Raw genomic sequence first — 25,367 nt, 5'->3', positions numbered from 1 at the left:
GTTTTTCCTGTATCTACGGTTCTTGCCATGGTCAGTTTCTTACCCCTGTCTTTCATATCCTTAAAATTTATAAGAAACCAAAATGCTGAACCTGAATTTTCCTAAATTATGAATTTTACATCTTAAATACATTCACAAAAGCAATTCAGAGATCCAAATTAGCTGAGTGTGAGAAAGACTAGAATAAGTGACAATTATCTTTCAGGGGCTTTCTACCAAACAGGTACAAGCCACATAGAGTAGGTGAAAATGAAATGGGGTTTTAAGATGTGATCCTGTTTCAATCTAAAATATATTCATTCTTGAAGCAATATGTGGCTCCTTAAACTACTCGTAGATCCACATAATCAGGTACACAGTAACAATTTAAATAACTGAAAAAAAGTAAGACCAGGAAAAAAGGGTGCTAAGATAGTACCTAACTACAAAGAAACAATTACTGAAAACTTGAAACTTAACCATTCAAACCTCTCTCTAGAAGTGAGCCTTGCTTAAAGTTGAAAAATAGTTTAAATGTTCACCGATGCACAAACTAGGCACTGACAATATGCATACAGCCAGAAGACAAATTTCTAGGGCTTTGGCTTTGATGTAAAAGTTTGGATATTGGTCAATTTTTTGCAAAAGAGGGCAATATTTCACCTCTAAGAATACTGATAAGACTGAAACCAGCATGGAGTATTATATACCTCACTTGAATTTTTAAAACATAATGGATATAATTAATTTTCTTCTTCAGTTTTATTCAAACCTTCTAAGATGTTTAAACATGCTAAGGAACCCAGGATAAGGTAACTCCCACTTGCCTTCATCATGAAATTTTAGCTAAGACATATTTTGCAGGTCACCGCTTGCCTATTTACAAATTCATTCCCTTTCAATAACAATTCGTTGGGATATATAACCATCTTTCTCCCATTACTATATGCCCAGGGCAGTCTTATCTGTTACATTTCTTCATATGTAGATATGGCTGCATATTATGGCCAACAGAAGAAACCACCCGTAGCATCTTAATGATAAAATGATGTGAACTTCACATAAATTCTTTGAACATCCCAGTGGGACATTTAGCTGGACAATCCACACAATAGCATTTTACAAATGGAAAAGTTAAGAATAAACTTAAGTAATAAAGGGTAACCTAACTGACCTAAAGTCACCAGCTGATTTGTAAGCAAAAAATAAAATAGAAACAATCAAAACTGTTTTTTTGGTTTGTGTCTATAAAACAACCAGGCACTTACCTGGTTTCTACTGACCACAACATTTTAGGTCAGTAGCTTTCAAACTTCTTTACCTCAAACCAGAGTAAGAAATACATTTTAATCACAGCCAGCACACTTAAGCATGGATAATTAAAATAGTCAGGGAACAAAATCTGCTCTTATTAGACATTACCCACTTGAGTATTTTCTATTTTTTTTAATATTTCATTCCTTTAAAAAAATGTTCTAGACTCACTAAACTAATCTCATGATCCTCTGGATCATGACAAGCCATCTAAAAACACTTGCTTTCGGCCCCAAAACTTTTGATAACTATTGAAGAAAACTAAGGGTTCCTAAAAGAATCTAACCAGCTCTTTTCTTTTCACCCAGTCATTCAAACAGTAAAATTGAGAGGGGGAGAATATTACGTGACGTCTGTCTATTTAAAATAATTCTATTTCATAGAGTCTTCTTTTCCTCCATGGGTAATAAAAGGCAAAATTCAAACATCAAAAAAAGGATGTTATGGAAAATAAATGCCAAAGGAAAAAATTATTCTAAAAATGAATTTCCATCCAGAATCCCATACAGAGTTTTTTATCTTTATTATTTTTGAAAGTTCCCTTTTTCTTTTTTTAAAAGTACAAGAATATTATCTAATGCAAAAAGTTTAAGATGGGGCATATTATAGGGATATTATTTGCCACTGGGATGATGAACAATTTTGAATAAAATGTGATCCCCTCTTCATTTGACCATGCTCACTTTGTAATTACTGGCAAGGCAGTAAATAATCCACTGAGAAGCAGTCTCATTAGTGCCCATTGAAATTCAGTGGCATTAATTTGCAATAAAAGAACTGAAAATTAAATGGAAAAGAAAATAGTTTCTGGAGTCTACCAGGAGGTTATGGAACTCACATCATACCAATGCCTTCCTTCACATCAAGGAGTTTAAAAGGTGTGAATCAGACTTAATCGTTAGATTTTGTTCTAACACTTAAAAAAAAAAAAAAAAAAAAAGCAGGCAGAATAAATTCTTTTTCATTTTCCATTTTAACCCTGAATTAAAACAAGTTAAATGAATTTGACAGACACCAACTTGTGAAAGTTTTGTTCATCCTAGTGAGTCTTCTAAGGAATAACTCAGGCTGGACCTTCCTGGCTGTGGGGTGTTCTAAAGTCTTTTGAGGGGCTAAAGGATGTGGGGTGTGCTCAGATAGCCCATGATCCCCCCTTCAAATTTTCTGGGGCCACCTGGCACCTTCCTCCTACTGCTTCTACTATAAATCTCTCTGGAAATAGAACACTGAATGGAAAATCATCCCAGCTTGCAATATAGAAGGGTCTGGGTTAAGGATGACAGGCAGGTCCAGACACCAGTGTACAATCAGGCAGTGCCTAACTCAGTGCCCAGCCACGTGGGTACCCTGAGGTCTCTCAAACCCACTCCAGGGCACCCCTGTCCAGCAGCACCTAGAGCACTGGTATTCCCCAGGACCACCTGCCTAAGCCCTTTTGGAGTCCACCAGGAAAAGAAGGGAGAAATTGTCAAAGGGAAAATGAGAGCAAGAAGGGAGAAGGAAAGTGTCATCTCTACGAAAAAGAAAAGAAAAAAAAGAAAAAAAACGAAGGCACAACATATTTGCCTCTAAGTCACGAAAGTGTCCCTGTGTGCCCTGAACCATCTGCTTCTTCCCCTGAAGGAAAAGCACAGAACCGGGCTGAACTCGGGCACAGCACTCCCGGGGGCATTCTGTGCCCCGTAGGCCAGAAATGAAACTTAGCTGGCAGGAAAGTATTTCAAAACACTCATGCTTCGATGTGGCATGTTTCAAACTCACAGGACACTTATAAATCTCGGGATGTCAGAAGTCTTCTGCCAGCACTGGGCTCTGACATGGACTCAGCCCGGGAAACTCAGAAATCAGAAAACTCCTTAAGACCCATCCAACTCTAGGGTCTTCCGAGGGGCGCTTTTCAGCCCCGCAGCCCTCCTAGGTGGGACGCGGGAAAGACTTGCGAGGAATCGCTCCCCGAGGAAATTACCTTTGCCACCACCACAGTCACCATTCTCAGAGCGCGCGTATTTCCAACCCGAAAGTCGAGCAGCAGGGAAATTTGGCACGCACAGTAAAACAAAATTGTTAAATACTACTACTAATATAAATAAATAACATTCTGAGCTCAGCGAGTCCCAAACACCTCTAGCCTTAAGTACCAAAGCGGGACCTTTTCTAGGGACTCAAAGCACCTTACGTGTATTGGCTCTGGGGTGGCCCCCTCCCCAACTAAAAAAACCTCTGCTTTGCACGGTTTTCCAATATTTGTTTAATTAGGAAGCACACGGGGTTTCAGATCTGCGTCTCAGGCAGACATGGGGTGGGGTGGGGCGGTGGAGAAGGAAAAAAATTAAAAATTTAAAAAAAAATTTTTTTTTTTTTTTAAGCTTCTGGGCCAGAGAACTTGACTCTCGAGAACACGAGATGCACCCGAGATCCCAGGCCGGGCGGCGCGCTAGCCCTCGGGTCGCGCGGCCCCGGCTCGGGCTGCGGCTGCGGCCGGGCGCCCAGCCCCGCGGCCTGCGGGCCCCCCTCCCTCCGCGCCTCGCGGCCCCTCGCCCCCGCTCCCTCCCGCCGCCGGGCGCGCGGCGACCACCCCGACGGGGCGCGGCGGGCGGCGCGGGTTACCTGTAGTAGGCGGGAGGGCCGGCTTCGCGCACCGCATAGCCGCTCGACTCGTTCTCCAGGTAATAGGGCACCTGTTGGCCGTGCGGGTGCAGGAAGGGCGAGAGGGGCTGCGGAGGCGGGTGTAGCAGCACCAGCGGGCTCGGAGACACGCTGTTGAGCGGCGGGAAGGCCCCCAGGCCGTTGGCGCCGAACGCCGCCGCCTCGGACCCGGGGCCGTAGGGGAGGCCCGACTGGCCGTAGACGGGCGCGGAGGCGGGGGCCGCGGCGTTGAAGTCGTACGCGGCGCCCTCGGGGTAGTTGTACACGGCGGGCTTGCTGCTGTCCACGTACACCTCGCCCAGGGGCCGCTCCAGGGGGATCTTGAGCTGCGGGCGGTTCAGGGGCTCCAGCTCGTTGGCTTGGATCTGGTGCAGCAGGGCCATGCCGGACGCTTTGGTGTGCAGGGTCATGGTCATGATGAGCGGCCGCGGGCCGGCCGCAGACCGTCTCCCCCCGCGGCAGAGGGCTCAGCAGCCGGCCGGCCACCTGGAAGAAGAGCACAGCCCGCGGTTAGAGGCGGCGCAGCGCATGTCCCGCCGCGACGCGAGCGCCGGCTGGGCCCCAGCGAGCCGTCCCCGTCCCGAGGAGCGCGGCGGCGGCCGGAGGCGAGCAAGTGCAGCCCTGCGCGAGCGCGCTCTGCCAACTCGCGGGCTCGGGTCTCCAACTTTAAGTACCGCTCTCCCGAGCTCAAAGGCATGACAAAGGTGCTGGCCCCCGGCCAGGGGCTGCTGCCTGGCCCTGACGTTGCCTTCAACATCACTCCAGGCGCGCAACTCGTTTTGGAGCGATCCCAAAGAGCAGCTTCCCTGAACTTTACTTTACTTGCCGCTGCTGGATAGAGGCTGGATTTCACGGCAGGAGGGCGGGGGCGCCGAGGGATCTCCTAAAGGTGGCCCGGAGAAGACGGGTTTCAAACCAACTCGGAAGACTCATCCCGGGGCCAGCTTTCTCTAACGTGCTACCTTATGTGCCCCGTGCCAGGCTCCAATCTATCTCTGTTTGTCTCCCGTGCTGTTTGATTCACGCTCCTCGTTGGCTGGAAATACGTAGTGTGTACATAGAATGACCCTGGGGAGGACCACTCTGTAACTGAGATATGGTAGATAGAGTAGGGTGTGCGGTTGCCCGTGCAGACAGCTATATTTAGCAGCTGCAGAGACTGATCGCAGGCATCCGGGGAAAGAGGGCGGAGATTCAAGGTGTACGTATAGGAAGAGCCGAGTTTCGCCTTCAGGAGAGTGCTACCTGACCTCAGTTTCCCTCGTCTAAAAAATTCTCCCGAAGTGGTCGCCTCCAGCCGGGATCTTCCGAGATTCTCCCAGCCCGCTTTGTCTGTGTTGCACCACAGTACTGTACTTGTGTCCATTAGGAATTCTAATGTGAATGACGATTTACCAAAACCTTTCCGTTAGGAGGACATGGGTCTTCATGCTTTCCACGGACTATGCAACCAGAACTTCAGAAAACTGAATATGAAATGTGACACTTCCATAAAAAAAAAAACAGAACCTCAGGTCATTAACCACATCTTTAGCAATTATGTTGTACTGATGATCTCAGCAACAAATTTTGAAAGTCAGTGATACCTTTCTGTTCCTTTGGACTAGGATATGCAGATTCAAATATCCAGATTGAAAAAGAAACAGGAAAAAGTTTGGTACTGCATTAAAAGTTAAACCTGCTCAAGTACATTATATATGTATATATAATATATTAGAATAAATTATATAATATATAATGTGTGTATATATATAATGTATGTGTATAAATATATATTTAAAAATTATGGTAAATACATTTGTGCACCTATAATCATGGACAGTTTATACTTTTTAATAAACTTCCTTGTCCCCAGTCTAATAAACTCTGATACAACTGCTACTTGGCTTTAATTGCTATCCCAAACACCTGACGGAATACCTGACAAAATTTCTGTGTCATATATAAATGCCAAAGATGCCATCACTGACAGTAATATCTGGGGATATCTTTATACTAATAAGTACATGGTTACCTAATTCTTATAAGAACAGACAGAGCATTTGGGGATAATATGCAGATATAGCTGATTTACTATGAAGCCAAAACTGAGCTCAGCATCCATAAGTATAACTAGAATTATAAGCAAAGAAAGGGTTAAAAACACATTAGATGAATCACAGATATTTCTCTTTATGGCCAGCAACCATTACTTTCCAAAGCAATCTTTTTACAGATGACTTCGTTTCCGTAAATCACACTTTCAATTTTCAAACATCTTAAGAAAAAAAAAAAAAAAACACCATGCACAAGCACTTCAGAGGACTCTGAAAAATCTGAACCTGCCGAATTCTATGCAAATTACACAAAGAACCCTACGGGTCCTGAAAGCAGAAGGAGATGCACACACAAACCCAGGGAAAACAGCAAATCCTTATCTCCCTGCTTGGATACAGACACTGGTCAGAAAGGTGAGTTGCTTTCTCAAAATGCTAAAGCTGCAAAGAGAAATCAAAACAGTCCTACCCTGCTGGATCAAGAGCGTCTTTCCAGAAATGTTCCATGGGCTTGTAGAAGTCAAGGGCTGAGACAGTTAGAAGGAAGGGAAGACTGCGCTCCCATGTGCCTGTGGCTCCGGGTGTGAGCAAGGCAGAGCGTGTGGGGATGTGTTTGCATGTGGGATGGCAGGGAATCGGGAAGCAGCCAGTAGGCAGGGCACTTGGCAGCCCCTCCCGGCAGACAGAGCAGCTGGGCTGCCGCACAGAGCTGGATGAATGGCAGTGGAGAGTAAGGAGAGGCTTGCTGTCTGCTCACGGGGAGCAGGGTGGCACACTCAAGTCAGCGTTATTGGATGGAACCAACACTCCCAAGCCTTTCTGCTCTTTCTACCTGAAGCCTAGCAAGTGTGCCACGCTTTCTGCTGCCATCCAAGGCAAGAGGGAAAGCAGGCTTGCTGGAAATCACAGGCTTATGGCTAAAATAGAATGCCAGTCAAAAGTGCGTGGATATCAAGTTTACAAAATGTGACACGGGTGGTTTTTCCTGAAGAATATAATTTAACAATAAAAGCCTTCTGGGATCCACTTGGATCAGATGCCTTGCTGGCCCCAGCCCGCCCTGTCCCTCCTCACCATCCCCCTGTCTCTGAACAGACACACTGTTGCCGTGCCTCCCATTGCACTAGGAAACCAGACTTTGGAATAAATGTTTTGGCATTCTAGGGATGTGTTTCCAACTGAAATGTAATATTCCTCCACCTCGTTAACCAAACCCACAAACCTTTCCACGAATAGCTCAGTTGACTGCTTTCAGTAAACATGAAAAAAAATATATCATTAAAGTCCCAGAGTAGGAAGATAAGACAAAGGTAGGTACCTTTGTGTGGCACTGACTTTAGGCTTTCTGGTTGTAGAGGCATTGAGCATGGGTAGAGAGTCTATTTCCCAATGATGCCCACATAGAGCCTCCAGGTTCTCAACGTTTCTCTTGACCATGGTACTAACACACAGGGAAAGAGCTCCTAGTGGCCCTCACCCAGTGTCTAAGGACATGTGACGCCTACTGGAGCCTTTGTTGCCAGACATTAGTCACTGCCTTGGGTATTAAATGGTTCTAATCACAATGCCAGGAGTGGCCAGTCTCTCGCCCTGGTACCTCATGCAGTTAGGGAGAGATTTATGAGTGGCTCTTAAGACCAGTACAAAGGAAGAAGTAAAAAGTTATTTTTAAAAAAGTTACCAAAATGTTAATAATGTCATAATACACATAGTATTTTGTGCTTTGAAAGTCCCCAAATATTGCAATATTAGAGCACAGAACCCTTTGCTGTCGATGGCTGTGAATATTAACTCCTCCTTTAGGCCAACCATGGCCATGCATGCACTAGTCCAGTCCAAAAAAAACCAAGAATGTGCAAAGAATGGAGAGGAAAGGAAAAGAAGGGGGAGGACGGAGAGGAAAAAAGGGAACGAAGAAAGAAAGGAGAGAAAGAGGGAGGAAAGAACTTTGCAACTGTTCTCCTTGAACATAGGAAGGATAAGAAGTCTCATTATCTCTTCACAGACTTTGATTATTCTACAACTAGCCATCAAAGTTAGTCCCAGATGTCCGATAAAGTCAGTTTTCCAGAACACTCTCTTGCCCATATTCTCTTCCTATTCCTGGTAAGAATCATCACCCAGGCTTGATGATGGTGGGTGGGAAAGGACAGCTAACCTTGCCAGTTTTCTTCTAGTGCTTCTGGCAAACAACCTTGCAGCCTGGTTCCCTCCTCTCCCCTCCCGAGCTGCACAGGCTCACACTCCCATCCTTGACTTCCTGGCATTTGCTGGGGAATTAGGGTCAAGTCTATTTCTGTAGCTCCACCATCGAGAGCATCTCCAGACCACTTTGCCAACAGTCTCCTGGGCATTGCCTGCTCGTTGAAAATGTGAGTCATCATTCTCCCTTCCCCCAGACATGGGGCTCCTCTCCAACCCCCCAGTCTGTGACTAGCATCATTATCCCTGCAGTCGCCTAGGGCACTCCTGTAGGCTTTCTGTAGCCTTTGGCATGCCTGAGCATTCTAGCTTTGCCATTTATCCCTTCCCCCGACACTCCTGTGCCCCGCCTGCATTACCTCACCTGGCAAAACGACCTCCTAGGGACATCTGCCCCTGCACACTTCTTCCTAGATCTTGCTGCTTTATATTTTGTTGGTTTTTACGGTTTTGAGATCCATTTTCTCATGATCGGCTCCATTCTTCACCCAGATTACAGCTTCCTCCAGAGTTCAGGCCTTCCTTTCTTCCCATAATATCTTGTCTAGTGTATCTCCCCCTGATGTGTAACCTGTGCTTCAGTCAAAGTTAAAAAAAAAAAAAAAAACTTGAGGCTCCAAGCACTCAAAGCTTTCCTGATGACATCCCCTCTGCCTAGAACCCCACTTTGCTGGCTTGTTGGGGAAGGTCTTTTTTAAAATTCAGCCTAAATGCTATCACAACAAAAGTGCCTTCCTTTATTCTTTATTCAAAGGTAATTTCCTCTCCTCTGAACACCAGGGATATTTCTCATGCATGTGTTACATTCTTCCTTGTGTTAATATATAGATTATATATCCCCTCCTGCTCAGAAGTTCCTTGAGGACAAGGTCTGCAAAGAGTTATTTGGGTATTTTCTGAGTCCCTAGCACTGTGCCTAGTCATATTAGGTCACCAAATATTGGCTAATTTATTCATCCAGATACTTAAAAGGATAAAATAATATTATACTTATCTGGATAAACCCTCTCTAAAAGCTAACTTTCCATGTAACGTTCTACCATCTTCAAACTGTTTTTCCTAAATGATTATCTTGGTATACTCATACTGACTGAGGCCATAAAGTCAAAATTTAAATTCATACAATCTTGAGGATTAAGCCTGCAATTCTTGGCAGCATAATTCACGAGAAAGCTCTGAATTTTTAGTTCGTAACCAGATAATACTGTGACCAAACAAAGTTTCTTCTCTAGCTCCATTAAAAGCTTTTTACATTTACAAAAACATTATTCCTCCAACAGAAACATGAAAGAAACTAAATGTGGAAATATTTCCAAAATAACTTCCACTCCTAGAAATGGTTCCTTCAGTCTGAGATGTGGGGCTCCAGCTCTGCTCAAACTGATCATTATTTTGATGATAAAAATGCTCTGTTTGGGAGGTTTTTCTGCACATTTATTTGACACCATTTATTTTTTTCTAAAGTAGAAGAAAAAGCATTTCCTGTTAGGTTTCCACCTTTAAAAATGGTTCATACTATTTAAGGACTTTTTATTAGCTCCTAGATTTTTTTTTTCAACTGACATTTGATTTTTGTCTTATGAGGTAAATTTGATATGCAGGGAAATGCACATATCTTGTGTGTTCAATCTTGATGAGTTTGGACACGCGCACATGACAACCGTCTCCATGAAATCTTATGGTATTTCCATAACTCAGGAAATTTCACTTGACGCCTTGTTCAAGCCAACATGCAACCCCTCCAGGCAACCACTGCTATGATTGCTATCATCATAGATTTATTTTACCTTCTGGCCCAAAATGTGGACCGTGACCTCTTTCATACCGGAGCACATAATATACCCCGTTTCCATCCACTGGCACAACAGCGTGATGCCGGGCACACAGCATTGTAAGGGCATCAAGGTACATAGCTATCCTCTCAGTCAGACCCCTCTGCCTGGGATCAGCTCCCTCAAAACCCCAGAATTTTACTTACACTCTATTCAGGGACCTTTTTAACTATAACAGGCTTTCCTTGATCAGGTGTTACATAAGCCTGCCAAGATACGAGTTAATGATGAGGAGCCAAATGAAATTAGGATTCTTTACCATGTTCTTAAACAGACCATCTACATTTTTTTTTAATTTAATAATTTTTAAGCCTAGAATCAAACCCCAAATCCTAATTCTCATGAAAGTCAGGACCTCAGATACAATTCCCTGTCTTTCTACCCAAAACTCAATGGGGTAGTTTGGATTTTTGGTTGTTAGGCAGAATGGCTACTCTTTATTGTGAATCAGTGAGTGGTTCAGATTTAATTCACCAGCTTAAAAAAATTTAGTAACTTTTCATGTTATATTTTTTTAGAAAACCGTTAATGTAATTTAACTATAAGACATGTAGCATAAGACAGTTAAGAAAGTACTTTCTCTATAAGTGCCATGAGTGATGAAAGAATTCCAATTATTCCAATTATTATTACACTGTGCCCCTCTCTCTCCCTTTATCTATTGTTTACTTGAGGAATCTCATTGCCAGAGTAGGGTATTACTTCTCTGTGGAGAGAAGTATTCAGATTGTGCCTAAATTCAAGTTGATTCAAATAGTATCATGCACTGTTAAGGATGACCTTTATAGACACACACACACACACACATCAAGTAACCAACCAGAAACCTGGCAAAATTTCAGAACCAGCCTTAGTCAAGTGGTTTTTTAAAAGGGGGGGTGATTTTTGCATTTTGAATCTTTTCAGGTCTTTCTTCCTATTTTGTTACCACACTCATCCAGATAACCAGCTCCCTCAGGTCCCAGGATCCCAGGCTACCCATGGCTATAACCAGTGGACTCTCTCCCCCATCTCTCAAGACCCTCAATTACAATCCTACTGTCTCAAAGGAGCGATATATTTATTGAACATGCCAAAGAGTAACTCATTTATTCAGTTCACTCAAAAAATACTGATTACCTACTATTTATCAGGACCATTGCTAGATGTTGGGTCCTGTCTTGGACAGCTCAGGCTGCTGTAACAAAAGACCATAGACCTTATGGCTTAAACAACAGAAGTTAATTTTCGCACGGGACTGGTCACCAGAAGTCCAATATCAGAATGCCACCTTCATCGAGTCTATTGAAGACCCACTTTCTGGCTTTCTGCCCTGGTGGGCAGAGCTCTCTCTTCTCAGAAAGCGACAGTCCTGTTGGATGAGGGTTCCACCCATGACCTCATTTAACCTTAATTACTCCCTGAAGATTCTGTCTCTAGATACCATCACAGGGGAGGTTAGGGTTTCACCATAGGAATGTAGGGAAGACAACATTAAGTCCACAGCCACCACCCAAACATAAACAACAAATGTCTGTGCCCTCAAAGAGCTTACTTCTAGGGCCTTTGTATTTAGTCCTGCAGTAACGGCCCCTCCTACTCAGCCTCCCATAGAAGAATCCCTGCCTCTGTCCGCCCACAGTTGTTGATATTCCTCTGGGTTCAGCTCCAGGCCCCCTTGGCCCCTCTGTTCTTCTCCCTTTCGAGGGTCTCCACCACTCCCAGAGTTCTAAGTTTCACCTGTACATTGAAGACTTTAAAATAGAAATCTCCAACCAAAAGGTCTCTGCTGGCCAGGAGCCATTCCAGATACCTCTTAGACATTTTTACTTGCATGTTCATTCATTCAATAAAGACTTCTTGAGCACCTACTATGTGCTTGCCATTAGCAGCTCACTTTGTTCAAAATTACTGTTTCTTTTCCCCAGACCTATTCCTCCCTCTGTTTCCTGTCTCAGCAGACAGCATTGCTATTCGTGTAATTGTGCAAGCCACAAACATCCAGCCTTCAGCCTTGACCTGCCTGTGTTTAATCTCTCACAAATCTTTTTTATTTCTGTCTCCTTGATCTCTTTTGAGTCAATTGCATTTTCTTGCTGTTATTATTTTCAGGCCACTATCTTCTCTCCCAAGATATGCCTCCAGACTTTTTCTACCACTGTCCATTCACCATACTATGGAAAGAGTAATCTATCTCAAGAGCAATGGAACTTGAATTATTATTCTCCTTTCTCCAGAGTTCTCTCCCACAGATATTGCGCTCCTGCCATACTGAATTATTTTCCAGTTTTTCAGACTCTCTCAACTCTGTCTGAATCTAAATATTCATATTTTTGATTCATTCTACCTGGAATCTTCCTCCTATTCCTTTTCATCTGACTTACTCCTATGCATCCTTTAAGTCTCCCTTCAGATATCACAGCCACCAGGAAGTCTTCCTTGATTTTCTACCGTGTGCCTGACCGTGAATGCCCATTGCTCCCTAAAAATCCCTGGTCATTGCTCTTATCATGCTGTTGGAATTTCCTGTGTATTCCTCTGTATCCTCCCACTGACCTATAAATTTTTAAAAGGCACACAGGGACTGTCTTTTTCCAAATCATGAGCCCATTGCTTAGTAAATTTCTGATGAATATTTGGCCCCAATAAATACTATTTTAATAATGAATGTTTAAACCTCTCCCTGATATCACATTTGCTTTGCCAGCTCAATTCCTCAATAACTTAATTCCAAAGAACTGATTTTAAGGGCTAGAATTCAGAACTAGAGCTTAGAGAAGAATCTGGAAAAAGATTCATATTTTCTAGAACAACTCAGATTTCTTATCTTATACAAATAGGCTATTAGAATTAATGGCCCCTTTATGGGTTGTCAAGTCCAAACCTGAATTGTCTCCATAAAGAAAGATCATTTTTGTTGAATGTCTAGTCCAGAACACCTGAACTAGAATCTGGATCTCCAAATTTAGGGTGTATCACCCATCCTACCCCACCCCTATTCTCTTCATGTTGATAGTGCCTTCTTTCTTTTTATGTGGGCTGTGATCTGCATAATCAAATTAAGATGTAATTTAGTGGTTCAGTGGGCTATTCTTAGAGTCTTAAAATCTTCCAACTCTGGAAAACACAGCAAGATTGCTTCACATTCTCAAAACACTGATAAAGAAATGGGGAGAAGGGGTTTGAGAATGTAAGCTTAAAATATTGAAACAACTTGTGTTCAGAGAAATAACTTGCCTTGTGAAACATAAAGAAATGACTTCTCATGCATTACTCTTAGAATAGAGTTTATTAAGGTCTGACCCTGATACCTATTAATATATCTATCATTTGAATCAAACTGGAGAAAAACTGGAGCTGGAGAAAAACTTTATATCCTTTCTGTATCATGTAAATTGTACAAACTTGCAAATAGAGCATCCCTAACCTAAAAAATGCTTCACTGTATTTGACACATTCCAATTTCCAAGAGAATCTAATTTGAAAGACACTCAAGTACCTTTCCATTTTGCTGTCATACTCATCAGGGGAATTACATTATGATCCAAAAGTGCTCACCTTCCTAAAAACCAAAGCTTCTTAAAAGAACTGGAAAAATTGTTGGGTATAACATTATAAACACTGGATTCAGAAAAATATAGTGGCAAACTTTTCGTTGATTCTCAAATAAAGACATTATTTTTTGTGACACTTTCCAGCAACTTTTGTACATAAATGTGAAGAAAAAAATAATTCCACAAACTTCTATGCCAAATGCTAATGAACGGCTAAAATGTACAAATTATCTTTTTCTTCCCGTGTTCTCCATCCTGCCCTTCTCAATTTTCTGTCCTTAAAACATCTACCTCTTCCCTATCTGCTATCAAGGCTGCCTCTTCTCTGAGACCAGCCCTAATCAACATAGATCACCCCAGTGAGACCCAGAATTTTAATCAGAATTCAGAAAAAAAAATAATCCTGCCCAGTCATTCTTTTCTCTCCCACATGTGATGTGTGGCCTCAACTCCCTTGCCTCCCCTTTCAACAGTCCCAGTCACAACACTCCTTCAACACAAGCTTCTCAGACCTTGATTTGGAGCAGGGTGCCCAGAGTTCAAGTTGTACAACTGTCCACTCTCCCAACCCCATCTCATCCAAATTCTAGCTTGTTCAAAGTCTTAACTTCAGCCTGTAGTTTACAGGAATGTATCTGATTGAACTAATTTCCACTCTCACTTCACATGCAGGTATTTGAATTTTTTTAAATGGTAAATCTTATTAAACTAGAGAAATCTCTACTTGTAGAATTGCAAAAGGGCCTGGGAGGAGCTATCTGTAAGTAAAGCATATCCTGCCCTTTTCTTTCTCAAGGATTTCAAAAATTCCAAACTATCTCTTGGTTAACCCCCAGGGTGCCTGAATGAACTGTTCTTCACATTTCAACAGGGATATGTCCTTATTCTCACCTGGATGGTCTTTGTTTTTGTGTAAGCAACTAATGATCTGTAATAAACAAGCCCACACAGTGCCTGGGAGCAAAGTTGTGGCTTTCATAGGATATGTTTCATTGCAGTTACTTCCCAAAGGAAAACTGAAGGTGAATCTATTCCAAATACCTAAAATTTACTCCCTCAGTACATTGAGATGCTAGAGGCAGAAGACCATAAAAAGCAATAAGGTCATTTTCTGAGTGCTTGTGTAAAACATGGAAAAATTTAGGTCTAACAGTCCCTTTCCCATTGGTTTCTCTTTCATGTAAAATGTGATCTTTGACTCTGACGTGGTAATTTAGCTTTTTCAGAATGGGCGTAAGAAAAATTAAACTAAATATAGCTCTTGCTCATGAATCTGGACATGCTTATTCTTGAAAATAAATGCTGCATTCATTCAGATGAATGTTTCCCAATCAGCCCAAATTCACCCTTCACTCTATACTTAACATACTTTTCCATCTCTGCCCACCAGCCCGATTACCATTTTGGGTAATCTAGCATTTGCTGACTGGTCAGTTGCAACTCCAGTTTCAAACTCTTCACATTGTTTAAAGAAGTTTTTGTAGAAACTCAACCAGAATCTCATGACTCTGAGCCTGTAGTTGCCTCACAATGGCTATAATAGCTTTGTGTATATTCTTGGAAGTTTCATCATCTGCCACCCCACACCCCTCCCCCGGCTTTGTCTGTATGTGGGGGGAAAGAGGTTGGCAAAAGAAATCAGATTGCCTTAGCCTTTCTATAAGCTCGGCTGTTGGGGGGGTGGGGGTGGGGATTATTTCTGTTCACAGTGGGCTAGTGCAGCATGAGCTAATACTCAGTTTTGGAGACTTTTCTTTTGGATTGGTTTGACTACAATGAAGATATCCCAAAACAGCCTTTCTCTAGAGTTGATTTCTTTATTGATATCTTACTAGAAGCCTAAGGTAAAGCCTGATGACTGTTCATTGAGAATCTAGCATGTGCTTTACAGGTATTATTTTATTTAAAATTTGTTTTTCCTTCATTTTTGAGTACATAATGGAGTCAGTGTTTTAATCTTCAATAGATATTTCCATAACCATTTTGACAGAATCTCCTCCCAACCCTGTGTGCCACCTGCCAATTTCCCCTTTCTAGAGGCAACAGGTGTTACCTGTTTTTAAAAGACTCCTTCCAAAGATATTCCATACATATAGAACACACACATTTCCACATCCTTTTTTAAAAATAGTAACACATACTCCATTTTGTATCATGTTTGTTTTCATTAACAATATATCTCCCTGTTTTGCTATGTAAATATATCCCTCATTTTTATGGCTGCATAATATTCCATTGTTTAAAAGAATCATAATTTATTTTGCCAGTTCCCCATTCAGGGCAATTAATTTGTCCCCAGTCTTTTGCAATTGTCAACAATGCTACAATTAATAATCTTGTACATAAGTCAATTCTTATAGGATTAATATGCGCATTATTCATCTTAGCTTGTGTGTGCTTAGTTGCTAAGTCATGTACAACCTCTGGCAATTCCATGGACTGTACCCCACAAGCTCTTCTGTCCATGGGATTTCCCAGGCAAGAATACTGGAGCAGGCTGCTATTCCCCTCTCCAGGGGATCATCCCAACCCAGGAATAAAACCCACATCTCCAGAATTGGCAGGCAGATTCTTTACCACTGAGCCACCTGGGAAGCCTGGAAGCAACATTTTAGTAGGTGTTGCCTAAATGCCCTCTGTATAAGTGGTTGAACTCCTACACCCTCACATATATGATGGATCTTTGAACTTTTGATATTTCTCAAAATATCTCTGTTCAGTTTTAATTTGTACTTTTTTTACTATGAGTGAGGATGAGCATCTTTTCATATGTTTTAGTCTGAATATTAGGTTGACCACTCAGAGGCTGAGTGAATTTGGACAAATTAAAGTTTTTGAGATCAAAGAATCGTTGCAAGATTAAATGCAATGATGTAGGAAATGCATGTTCTTCTTGCCAGCTTCCACCATTATTTTTCCAGTAGTTGACAATTACAGGGGCCCCAGAAATAAAAGCTAATGATGTATTAAAAGTAATAGAAAGCATGATAAAAGCCAGGGTCGTGGTACCAGAAGGTTTTAGATGAAATAAAGAGTTGTTGTTGCAGCCTTCCTTGCTTATTGCCATTCCAAAATGACAGTTTGCTTAGCACAACCTCATTGAAATTGGGCGCAAATCAGGACTGCTTCTCTGAGGATGAAAAATAACTCTGCATAGTGGCACCTTAGGTGTGGAATAGAGCATTAACACCAGAAGCAAGCTATGTAAACTTGAAAAACAGAGACTCACTTATGAATCCAGTGTGTTTGAGGAATGAATTGTTGAAATGCCAGTTTTAACTATTTTACAATGTTTTCAGACTCATTGCTGAAACCACCTTCTACGGCTCCCCCGGAGGCATTGTACAGACAAGTAAATACTCCTCATCAAATTTTAAACCTCTGTAAATAAGTGGTAGATTGTTGACAAAATCTTGGCTGCCATGACAGGAAAAGGACTGTGGCTTTCACAAAAATAAGAAGAAATATTTTGAAGTACTGTAAGTATCAGGTATGAAGATGCTTTGATATACAGCTAAAATGCTTGCGACTCAAATGGCAAATGTGTCCACAGTCTAATTTGAAATCCCTTTATGTACAGATTATCAATTAAGTTCAAACCACAAACCACCCATTTTTTAAACCATGTTTTAGTCTTGCCAGTTATGTTCTATCAATAAATACAACCAGTGAATCTGAAGAATGTGGGTACCAATAAAAGACAGGAATACATTGTGACCTTCAATGTATTTTTAATGGAAAAAAAAGAGGTTTTATATTTATGACTAATTTTTAATTTTTGCAAAAGAAGCCAAATAGTTATTTTTACATTAGAAGAAAACTCTATTGCTATGTATTCATAAGCTTTCTGATCCATCACATAAATGTCAAAGGAGATTTGATATGACTTCTTTCCATAGTCAAATACATTCTATTCCCAATTTTTAGAAATCAATTAAAAGACAATTAAACAACCTAACATTAAAGATAACATTGTATTCCCCTAATATTTTTTAAATGTTTTTATCTCACAAGTACATGATCTAAAATTAACATCTGAACCAGATCTAATTGTTCATGGGGAGTAGGTAGGTGACCTGCTATTACAGGATTTGTCACTTTGAATTACACATATTGTTTCTGTTTTGTGTTTCTTACTAGATGTTGAGAAGCTTGTGAGTCCTTTGCTTACCACCTGGCACATATTTGCTCCTCATTATATATATTGGAAAAGAATACATGAATGAATGAATTAATTAACTCAACCTTCAAAAAACTAGGTTCATGGGATCTGATCATGGCAAATAGGTGGGGAAGCAATGGAAACAGTGACAGACTTTATTTTCTTAGGCTCCAAAATCACTGTGATCAGTGACTGCATTCATGAAATTGAAAGATGCTTGCTCCTTGGAAGAAAAGCTATGACAAACCTAGACAGCAAAGACATTCCATCTACAGAGAAATGGATAAAGAAGATGTGGTACATACACACAATGCAGACTCAGCCATTAAAAAGCATGAAATAATGCTGTTTGCAGCAACATGGATGTGTCTGGAGATTGTTATACTAAGTGAAGTAAGTCAGAGAAAGACAAATATCATATAATATCGCTTATTTGTGGATCCAAAAAAAAAATGATGCGAATGAACTTATTTATAAAACACAAACTGACAGACATAGAAAATGAATTTTTGGTTAGCGGGAATGAAGGGTTGGGGTGGGAAGAATAGACTGGGAGTTTGGGATTGACGCATACACACTAATAGATAATCAACAAGGAACTATTAAATAGCATATAGCACAGGGAGCTGCTTAATATTCTCTAATAACCTAAATAGAAAAAGAATTTGGAAAAGAATAGATATGTGTATAACTGAATCACTTTGCAGCACATTTGAAACTAACACAACATTGTAGATGAACTATATAGTCCAATATAAAGCAAAAATTTTTCTTATAAAAAAACAGAGACATCACTTTGCCAACAAGGGTTCACAGAGTCAAAGCTATGGTTTTTCCAGTAGTCATGTATGGATGGAGAAGGAAATAGCAACCCACTCCAGTTTTCTTGCCTGGAGAATCCCATGGACAGAGGAGCCTGGCAGGCTTCAGTCTTTGGATGGCAGGAGTCGAACACAACTGAGCAACTGAGCACATTTATGCATGTTGAGAGTTGGACCATAAAGAAGGCTGAGTGCCGAAGAATTGATGCTTTTAAACTGTGGTGTTGAATAAGACTCTTGAGAGTCCCTTGGATTGCAAGGAGATCAAATCAGAGATCAAACCTTAAAGAAATCAAGCCTGAATATTCATTTAAAGGACCGATGCTGAAGCTGAAGCTCCAATATTTTGGCCACCCGATGTCAAGAGCTGACTCAGTGGAAAAGACCCTAATGCTGGGAAAGATTGAAGGCAGGAGGAAGAGGGAACAACAGAGGACGAGATGGTTGGATGGCATCACTGACTCAATGGACATGAATTCAAGCAAACTCCAGGAGATGGTGAAGGACAGGGAAGCCTGATGTGCTGCAGTCCATGGGGTTGTGAAGAGTCAGACACAACTGAGTGACTGCATAACAACAACAAGCCTGTTGTTTTGAGTTATACAGCATTGTTGTTATTGTTCAGCTGCTAAGTTGTGTCTGACTCTTTGGGACTCTATGGACTGCAGCACGCCAGGCTTTCCTGTCCTTCACCATCTCCTGGAGTTTGCTCAAACTTATGTCCATTGAGTTGATAATGCAATCCAACCATCTTGTCCTCTGTCACCCCCTTCTCCTCCTGCCTTCAATCGTTCCCAATCAGGGTCTTTTCCAATGAGTCAGCTCTTGACATCAGGTAGCCAAAGTATTGGAGCTTCAGCTTCAGCATCAGTCCTTCCAATCAATATTCAGGGTTGATTTTCCTTAGGATTGACTGGTTTGATCTCCTCGCAGTCCAAGGGACTCTCAAGAGTCTTCTCCAGTACCACAGTTCAAAAGCATCAATTCTTTGGCACTCAGCCTTTTTTGTGGCCCAACTCTCACATCTGTACATGACTGCAGAAAAAACCACAGCTTTGACTATATAGCATTGACCAGATGTTTATTACTATCTGAAATATGGAATATCTCTGCCTCAAGAAGTATAGGGTGAGAAGAGATGTTCTGATCGACAGATGCCCTGGGAACCACATGTCTTCAAGTGTCCCCACCCTGCCTTACAGCTCAGGAAAGGCTCTTTGTGGTAGCTGCACTGAGTCACCTCTGAGATCTTTGCATCTCAGCTCAGTCCACCATGGCCTTCTCTCAATGACCTTTAGGATATCTGTAACAATGTGGCCCAGTGACCCCAGGTCTACCACACTGCTGACAAAGTCAAGAGGAATGAACAGAATGCCTCTGAGGCCGCCCAGTACAGTATACACAGCAGCAGACCAGCTGGCTTTCTCTGTGCATAACCAGAAGCAACTGTTTTACTCAATCACCATAAATCCCCATGATCATAAATAGCAGTTATTATTAATGGTCCTTTTGGGAAATCTCATGATATCCAACTCTATACTGTCTTTCATTCGAGTCCAGAAACTCCAACTATAAGGCCAATTTTGCCAAACAATGTTAGATATTCCTTGAAGGTGGAGATTAAGTTCAGAAATCAAGTCAGGATGACACGATGGAGACTCCTGGTGGACAATGTTTGACCTCATTAATTCAGTCTCTTTATTAACTGAATTAAGTGATTGGATGGTCAGTAGGAAAAAACCGCCCCATGTTCATTTGGTTAAATGTATCTGGTTTCCCTTGTAGTTCAGCTGGTAAAGAATCTGTCTGCATATGGGAGACCTGGGTTGGATCCCTGGATTGGGAAGATCCCCTGGAGAAGGAAAAGGCTACCCACTCCACTATTCTGGCCTGGAGAATTCCATGGACTGTATAGTCCCTGGGGTCGCAAAGAGTCGGACATGACTGAGCAACTTTCACTTTCAGTTTTCACTTTTATGCATATATCTACAAACAAAATGTTAAAATGGAGCTGTTTAGTCCCAGAGTTGAGCCAAGCTCCGTGAATAATAGATGGCTCAATCCAACAGCAAGTTTAAGTCACCAAGCAGTGTTTGGAAAAACAAAGCAGTTAGCAAAGAGGATTTTACTCTTTCCTATCACACATCAAGATATGAAAGGAGTCAAGAAAAGGGAGAATTTGGGGAGAAAGTGGTTTGCTGTGCCTCTCCCTAAACTGGAAGAGGCAGAATGTGTCCACCCTCACCTTAAGCCCAGGGAAAGCAGCCTTAACACACCTTTAGAAGATTCAACAAACCACTTCCCTGGTTGTCCAGTGGTTAAGGCTTTGCTTTCCATTAGCGCCTGGTCAGGAAGCTAAGATGCTACATGCCTCCTGGCCCCCAAACCAAAACATAAAACAGAAGCAATATTGTAACAAATTCAATAAAGACTTTAAAAATGGCCCACATCAGAAAAACCTTTAAAAAAAAATAAAAAAGATTAGATAAGTATCTCTTGAGAACTGGCAGACACAATGGCCTCATGTGTCTGATCCACTGGAAATCTTAGGGACAAAAGACCTTGGCTCACTGCTCTGATAGCAAGCAAGGAAAGCGGGCTATGTTGGGACTGGGCTGTGCTCCCAAAGTCTATGGAGGCAAAGGATGGAGCTAATATGGGCAACAGGCAGGAGAGAACCACTTGCAGCTTCAATTTGTATCTAGCCCACAAGAAATGCCTAAAGTGGAGAGGTAACCTCAGAAACAAGAGCAATGTTGATTCCCAAGGCTGAGGGGGAACCATCTGTTACCAGCCAGAGAATGTGACCTTACCTGCATGGAGGGATCCACAGTTGAGAGGTCCCCAGAACTGGGGTACAGGGTGTTAATCAGAAGCACCATACACGAGCTTCAAACACCTGCCAGATCCAGAAATCACAACACCAGCTCACCACAGTACTTCCTGGCCCTTTCCTCTGCTTCTAACCCACCCCTCTCAACCCTGAAAGTGGGAGTGTTAGCTGCTCAGTCGTGTCTGACTCTTTGCAACCCCATGGACTTGTAGCCCACCAAGCTCTTCTGTCCATGGAATTCTCCAAGCAAGAATACTGGAGTGGGTTTCCAGTCCCTTCTCCAGGGGGTCTTCCCAACCCAGGGTTCAAACCTGGGTCTCCTGCATTGTGGGCAGATTCTTCACTATCTGAGCCACTAGGGAAGCCCTTCAATCCTCGAGAGATCAGAAATTCAACTGGCAAGCGGCACAAAGTAATGTAAGGAAGGAAAAAGAAGCCAACTGCCCTTTATCCCACTGCACATAGCAAACTTATTCGAGCATGAACTGGGGAAAGACAGGAGATGGAATATTATGTGAAACTCACATGATTTGACATTCACACGGGAGTCTTTCTCAACAGTTAGCGAGAACCAAAGCATATCAAGTACCTCAACAGATTTACCATGACTTGTGTGTTCTTCCTTGCCAATTACAGTTAAGTAATTGATGAGGTTTTTCAAATACGAATATTGATATTAACAAAGTGAATAAATGAGAGCATGGGCAGTCTTAACCATCAGTTGAAAATTACCCCTGTAAAACACTATTCTCAGCAATATGTATATGTGTGTGTGTTTAGTCGCTCAGTCATATCCAGCTCTTTGCGACGCCATGGACTCTAGCCTGCCAGGCTCCTCCGTCCACTAAATTCTTCAGGCAAGAATACTAGAGTGGGTTGCCATTTCCTTCTCCAGGGGATCTTCCTGACCCAGGGATTGAACCCAGGTCTCCTGCATTGCAGGCAGATTCATCAGGGAAGCCCCTCACATGGGACTGGGTATATTAACTGGTGAGTAGTCGCACAGAGTCGGACACAACTGAAGTGACTCAGCAGCAGCAGCAGAGGTCCTCTATTACTTGAAGTAATCAGAAAGTCTTGAGATTTGCTTCACATTTCATCCAAAGAAACAACTGGCCTACAAATTTGAAGTCACAGTGAATACTCTCTTATTCCATGAGACCTGCTTTTCAGCATAATGGTAACATTTATTTTCCTTTAAGGAACTGAAGCTTCTCATGCACTCTGCCCCGCACTGCTTTAATAAATACAAAAAAAAAAAAAAGGCTCCCATAACAGTTGAGACTAACAAGAGTGAAATTTGCTGATCCAGGTAAGTCAACATATCTACTATTTCTTTTCAAGGACACACTTGATGCCTACCAGGATAAAATGTCTTAATAACTGTTCATATGTCAAATTACAGATTTTTAAAACAAGTCAACAAAAGGCTTTCTGAGAGGTTCAGTTTATACCCTTGAATAAAGAGGTTTAGCCCTTGTAAAATATCAAATGTCTCCTTCAGCAACATTTGTGTATATAAATGGTTGTTTGTTGTTGATGTTTTAAAAACAGAATTAGGAGAAAATGGGCATGTTCTTTCATTAACTGCTCTCTAAAACAAGTCCAGTGCGGATGAGATGAAGAAAGGTTGTATTCAGTTAAAAGAGCCCCAGACTTCTCCAGGTCTCAAGCTCCTGGGACCTCCACCCTCCAGCCCAGCTTCCTGACCTGCAGCTCACGTGGAACTGTGTCAAGGCCATGAAAGGCAACTTTTGGCTGCGCAGTGGATGGGAGAGTCAGGCGCATGGGGTTTGCAAAGAACATCTGACTTTGGAGATTGATCCTGGCTCCAGAGAATCAGGAACATTCTCTCAGGAAATGGACCACTCCCAGCCACTTCTCTGTAGCAGCTGTGCTCTGGACCAGTCTCGTGACTTTAATGATAAAACTAGGTCAAAATCAAGAGCATTGTAAGCAGGCTATAGGGACAAGCCAGGATGTAAGGGCTGGACAAGATCTTAGAGGTCACCTACGTTAATGCACCACAATCTCTTCCCTGCTGCCAACCCACATGAAGGAAGAGACTGAAAAGCTTGAATGTCTGTCCAATCCTAGGTTCTCTGCAACCCTTGTTGCACCAAGACTTTTCTCCAATATAAGAAGACTTGATGGCTGATTTGCATTGTTGTATAGCAAAAACCAACACAACATTGTAAAGCAATTTTCCTCCAATTAAAAAATAAAGTGCTATGCAACACACCACTCTAAAAAAAAAAAACTTGAGAATTAAAAGGACATTAATATGGGAATAACCTCTTCTTTGCACAAAACACATATACACTATTTGATAACAAAGGACCTGAATCACACCTCCCAATCAATCTCACTACACAGAATTTCACCCCAGTGCATTTCAGACTTGCTTGCCCATTATAACCTCTTCTTTGTATTGATTGGGAACTGAGTTCCTACAGGGTTAAGTCGCTTACCCAGAGTGATAACCTAGAATCATAGTCTCATAACTCATTAAAAGTGGATGGAACTTGTGTTTCTTTTCATTTCCAAGAAAGCCAGTCCTTACCTATTGTTGTTGTTTAGTCACTCAGTCATGTCCAATTCTTCTGAGACCCCATGGACTGTAGCCTGCCAAGCTCCTCTGTGCATGGGATTTCCCAGACAAGAATGCTGGAGTGGGTAGCCACTTCCTTCTCCAGGGGATCTTCCTGACCCAGGGATCGAACCAGTGTCTCCTGCTTAGCAGGTGAATTCTTTACCATTGAGCCACCAGGGAAGCCTGGTCCTTATCTGCAGCAGCCCTTTATTTTTTCTGACAGCAGCCCTAGCAGTCCTGGGATCTTTCAAAACTTCCTTCTCAAGATTTCACCTCCTCAAACAAAACTCTCAGGGCATGTGAGGAAGGCATTTCGAGGAAAAACATTCTGCAATGTTAAGGGATCTTCCCAGGATTAACTGCATAATGTAAGAAGTGAACTCTTAAAACCCGTGGTTCTCAAAGTGTGGTCCCCAAGGTAACCTCATCAATATCATCTAGGAATTTGTACAAATACAAATTCCTCTTCCTTCCTTACTTTTCCATCTCTTGGCTCAGACATCACCCACCCCCCATGAACATGCCAATTAAAATGCATCCTCCATTCCCTCTTCCCCATTCCAGCCTCTCACTGAACCATAATTAGGATGTTTTTCCACTCATTGTACTTTTCTGTCTCAGTCCCTGTAATGGTTGATCTTACTTGTCCACGTGTCTGTTAGTTACAGTTCCCAGTGATTGAATCTGACACTAGCCTAGGTGTTTCTGTGAAGGTATTCTGTAGGTATGATTAACATCTATAGTCAGGTGACTTAAAATTGCCTTTCATCATGTGGGTAGGTCTCGCCCAATCAGTTGAAGGTCAAAAGAGCAAAAACTGGCGTTTCCTGGAGAAGAAATTTTACCTGAAGATAACAGCATTGACTCCTGTCTGAGTTTCCAGACTGCTAGCCTGCTCCATAAATTTAAGACTTTCTAGCCACCACAACTGTGTGAGCCAACTGATAAATATTACTGAAAATCTGTGCAAAAGGCATGGCTTTGGGATAGGAGACGTTTTTAAAAAGAGAGAGAGAGAGAAATGAGTATATGCCAAAGTTTTTTCATGGGAATGATAATATGATAAAGGAACTTTAAAAAGCCCTAGCAACTGGAACCCAGTGAGGGAGGTGACAGTGGCCATATCACATAGCCCAAGAATAACCGTGTTGAGAGTGTTACCTTTATCCCAAGAGCCACAGGGTCACCACGGAGATTTAGAGAGAGGCCTGGGGAAGGTACTGCTTATCACATTGAGTCACATATTGCCTACCTCATCCTTGAAAACTTGTCATGTGTTCTCTGATCTTAGCACATTAGAAAACAAACACTAATCTTTATATTATAAGCAATCAAAATTTTATTTGCTAGAGAATGGTATAAATGAGACCAGTTAAGGGGAAAAAATTTTTCTCCTATTACTGAAGTTGACTTAGT

The 25,367-nt window shown here is 42.0% G+C and overlaps 1 protein-coding gene across 8 annotated transcripts in view; it reads right to left on the bottom strand.

Moving 5' to 3' along the window:
* Positions 1–25,367, bottom strand: part of ESR1 (estrogen receptor 1) — a 408,809-nt gene that overhangs the window by 282,686 nt on the left and 100,756 nt on the right. For 3 of the 8 annotated variants that reach the window (XM_070376878.1, XM_070376880.1, XM_070376882.1), the window contains one exon: positions 3,901–4,425. In XM_070376878.1, coding sequence (XP_070232979.1) covers positions 3,901–4,355 — 455 coding nt within the window. In that variant the 5' untranslated portion in view covers positions 4,356–4,425. The other 5 variants (XM_070376883.1, XM_070376879.1, XM_070376881.1 and 2 more) reach the window with 5 other exon arrangements.

Source organism: Bos mutus, chromosome 9 (genome assembly GCF_027580195.1).
Source record: "Bos mutus isolate GX-2022 chromosome 9, NWIPB_WYAK_1.1, whole genome shotgun sequence".
Classification (NCBI taxonomy): Eukaryota; Metazoa; Chordata; class Mammalia; order Artiodactyla; family Bovidae; genus Bos; species Bos mutus.
This window is presented reverse-complemented; position numbering and strand designations above follow the sequence as displayed.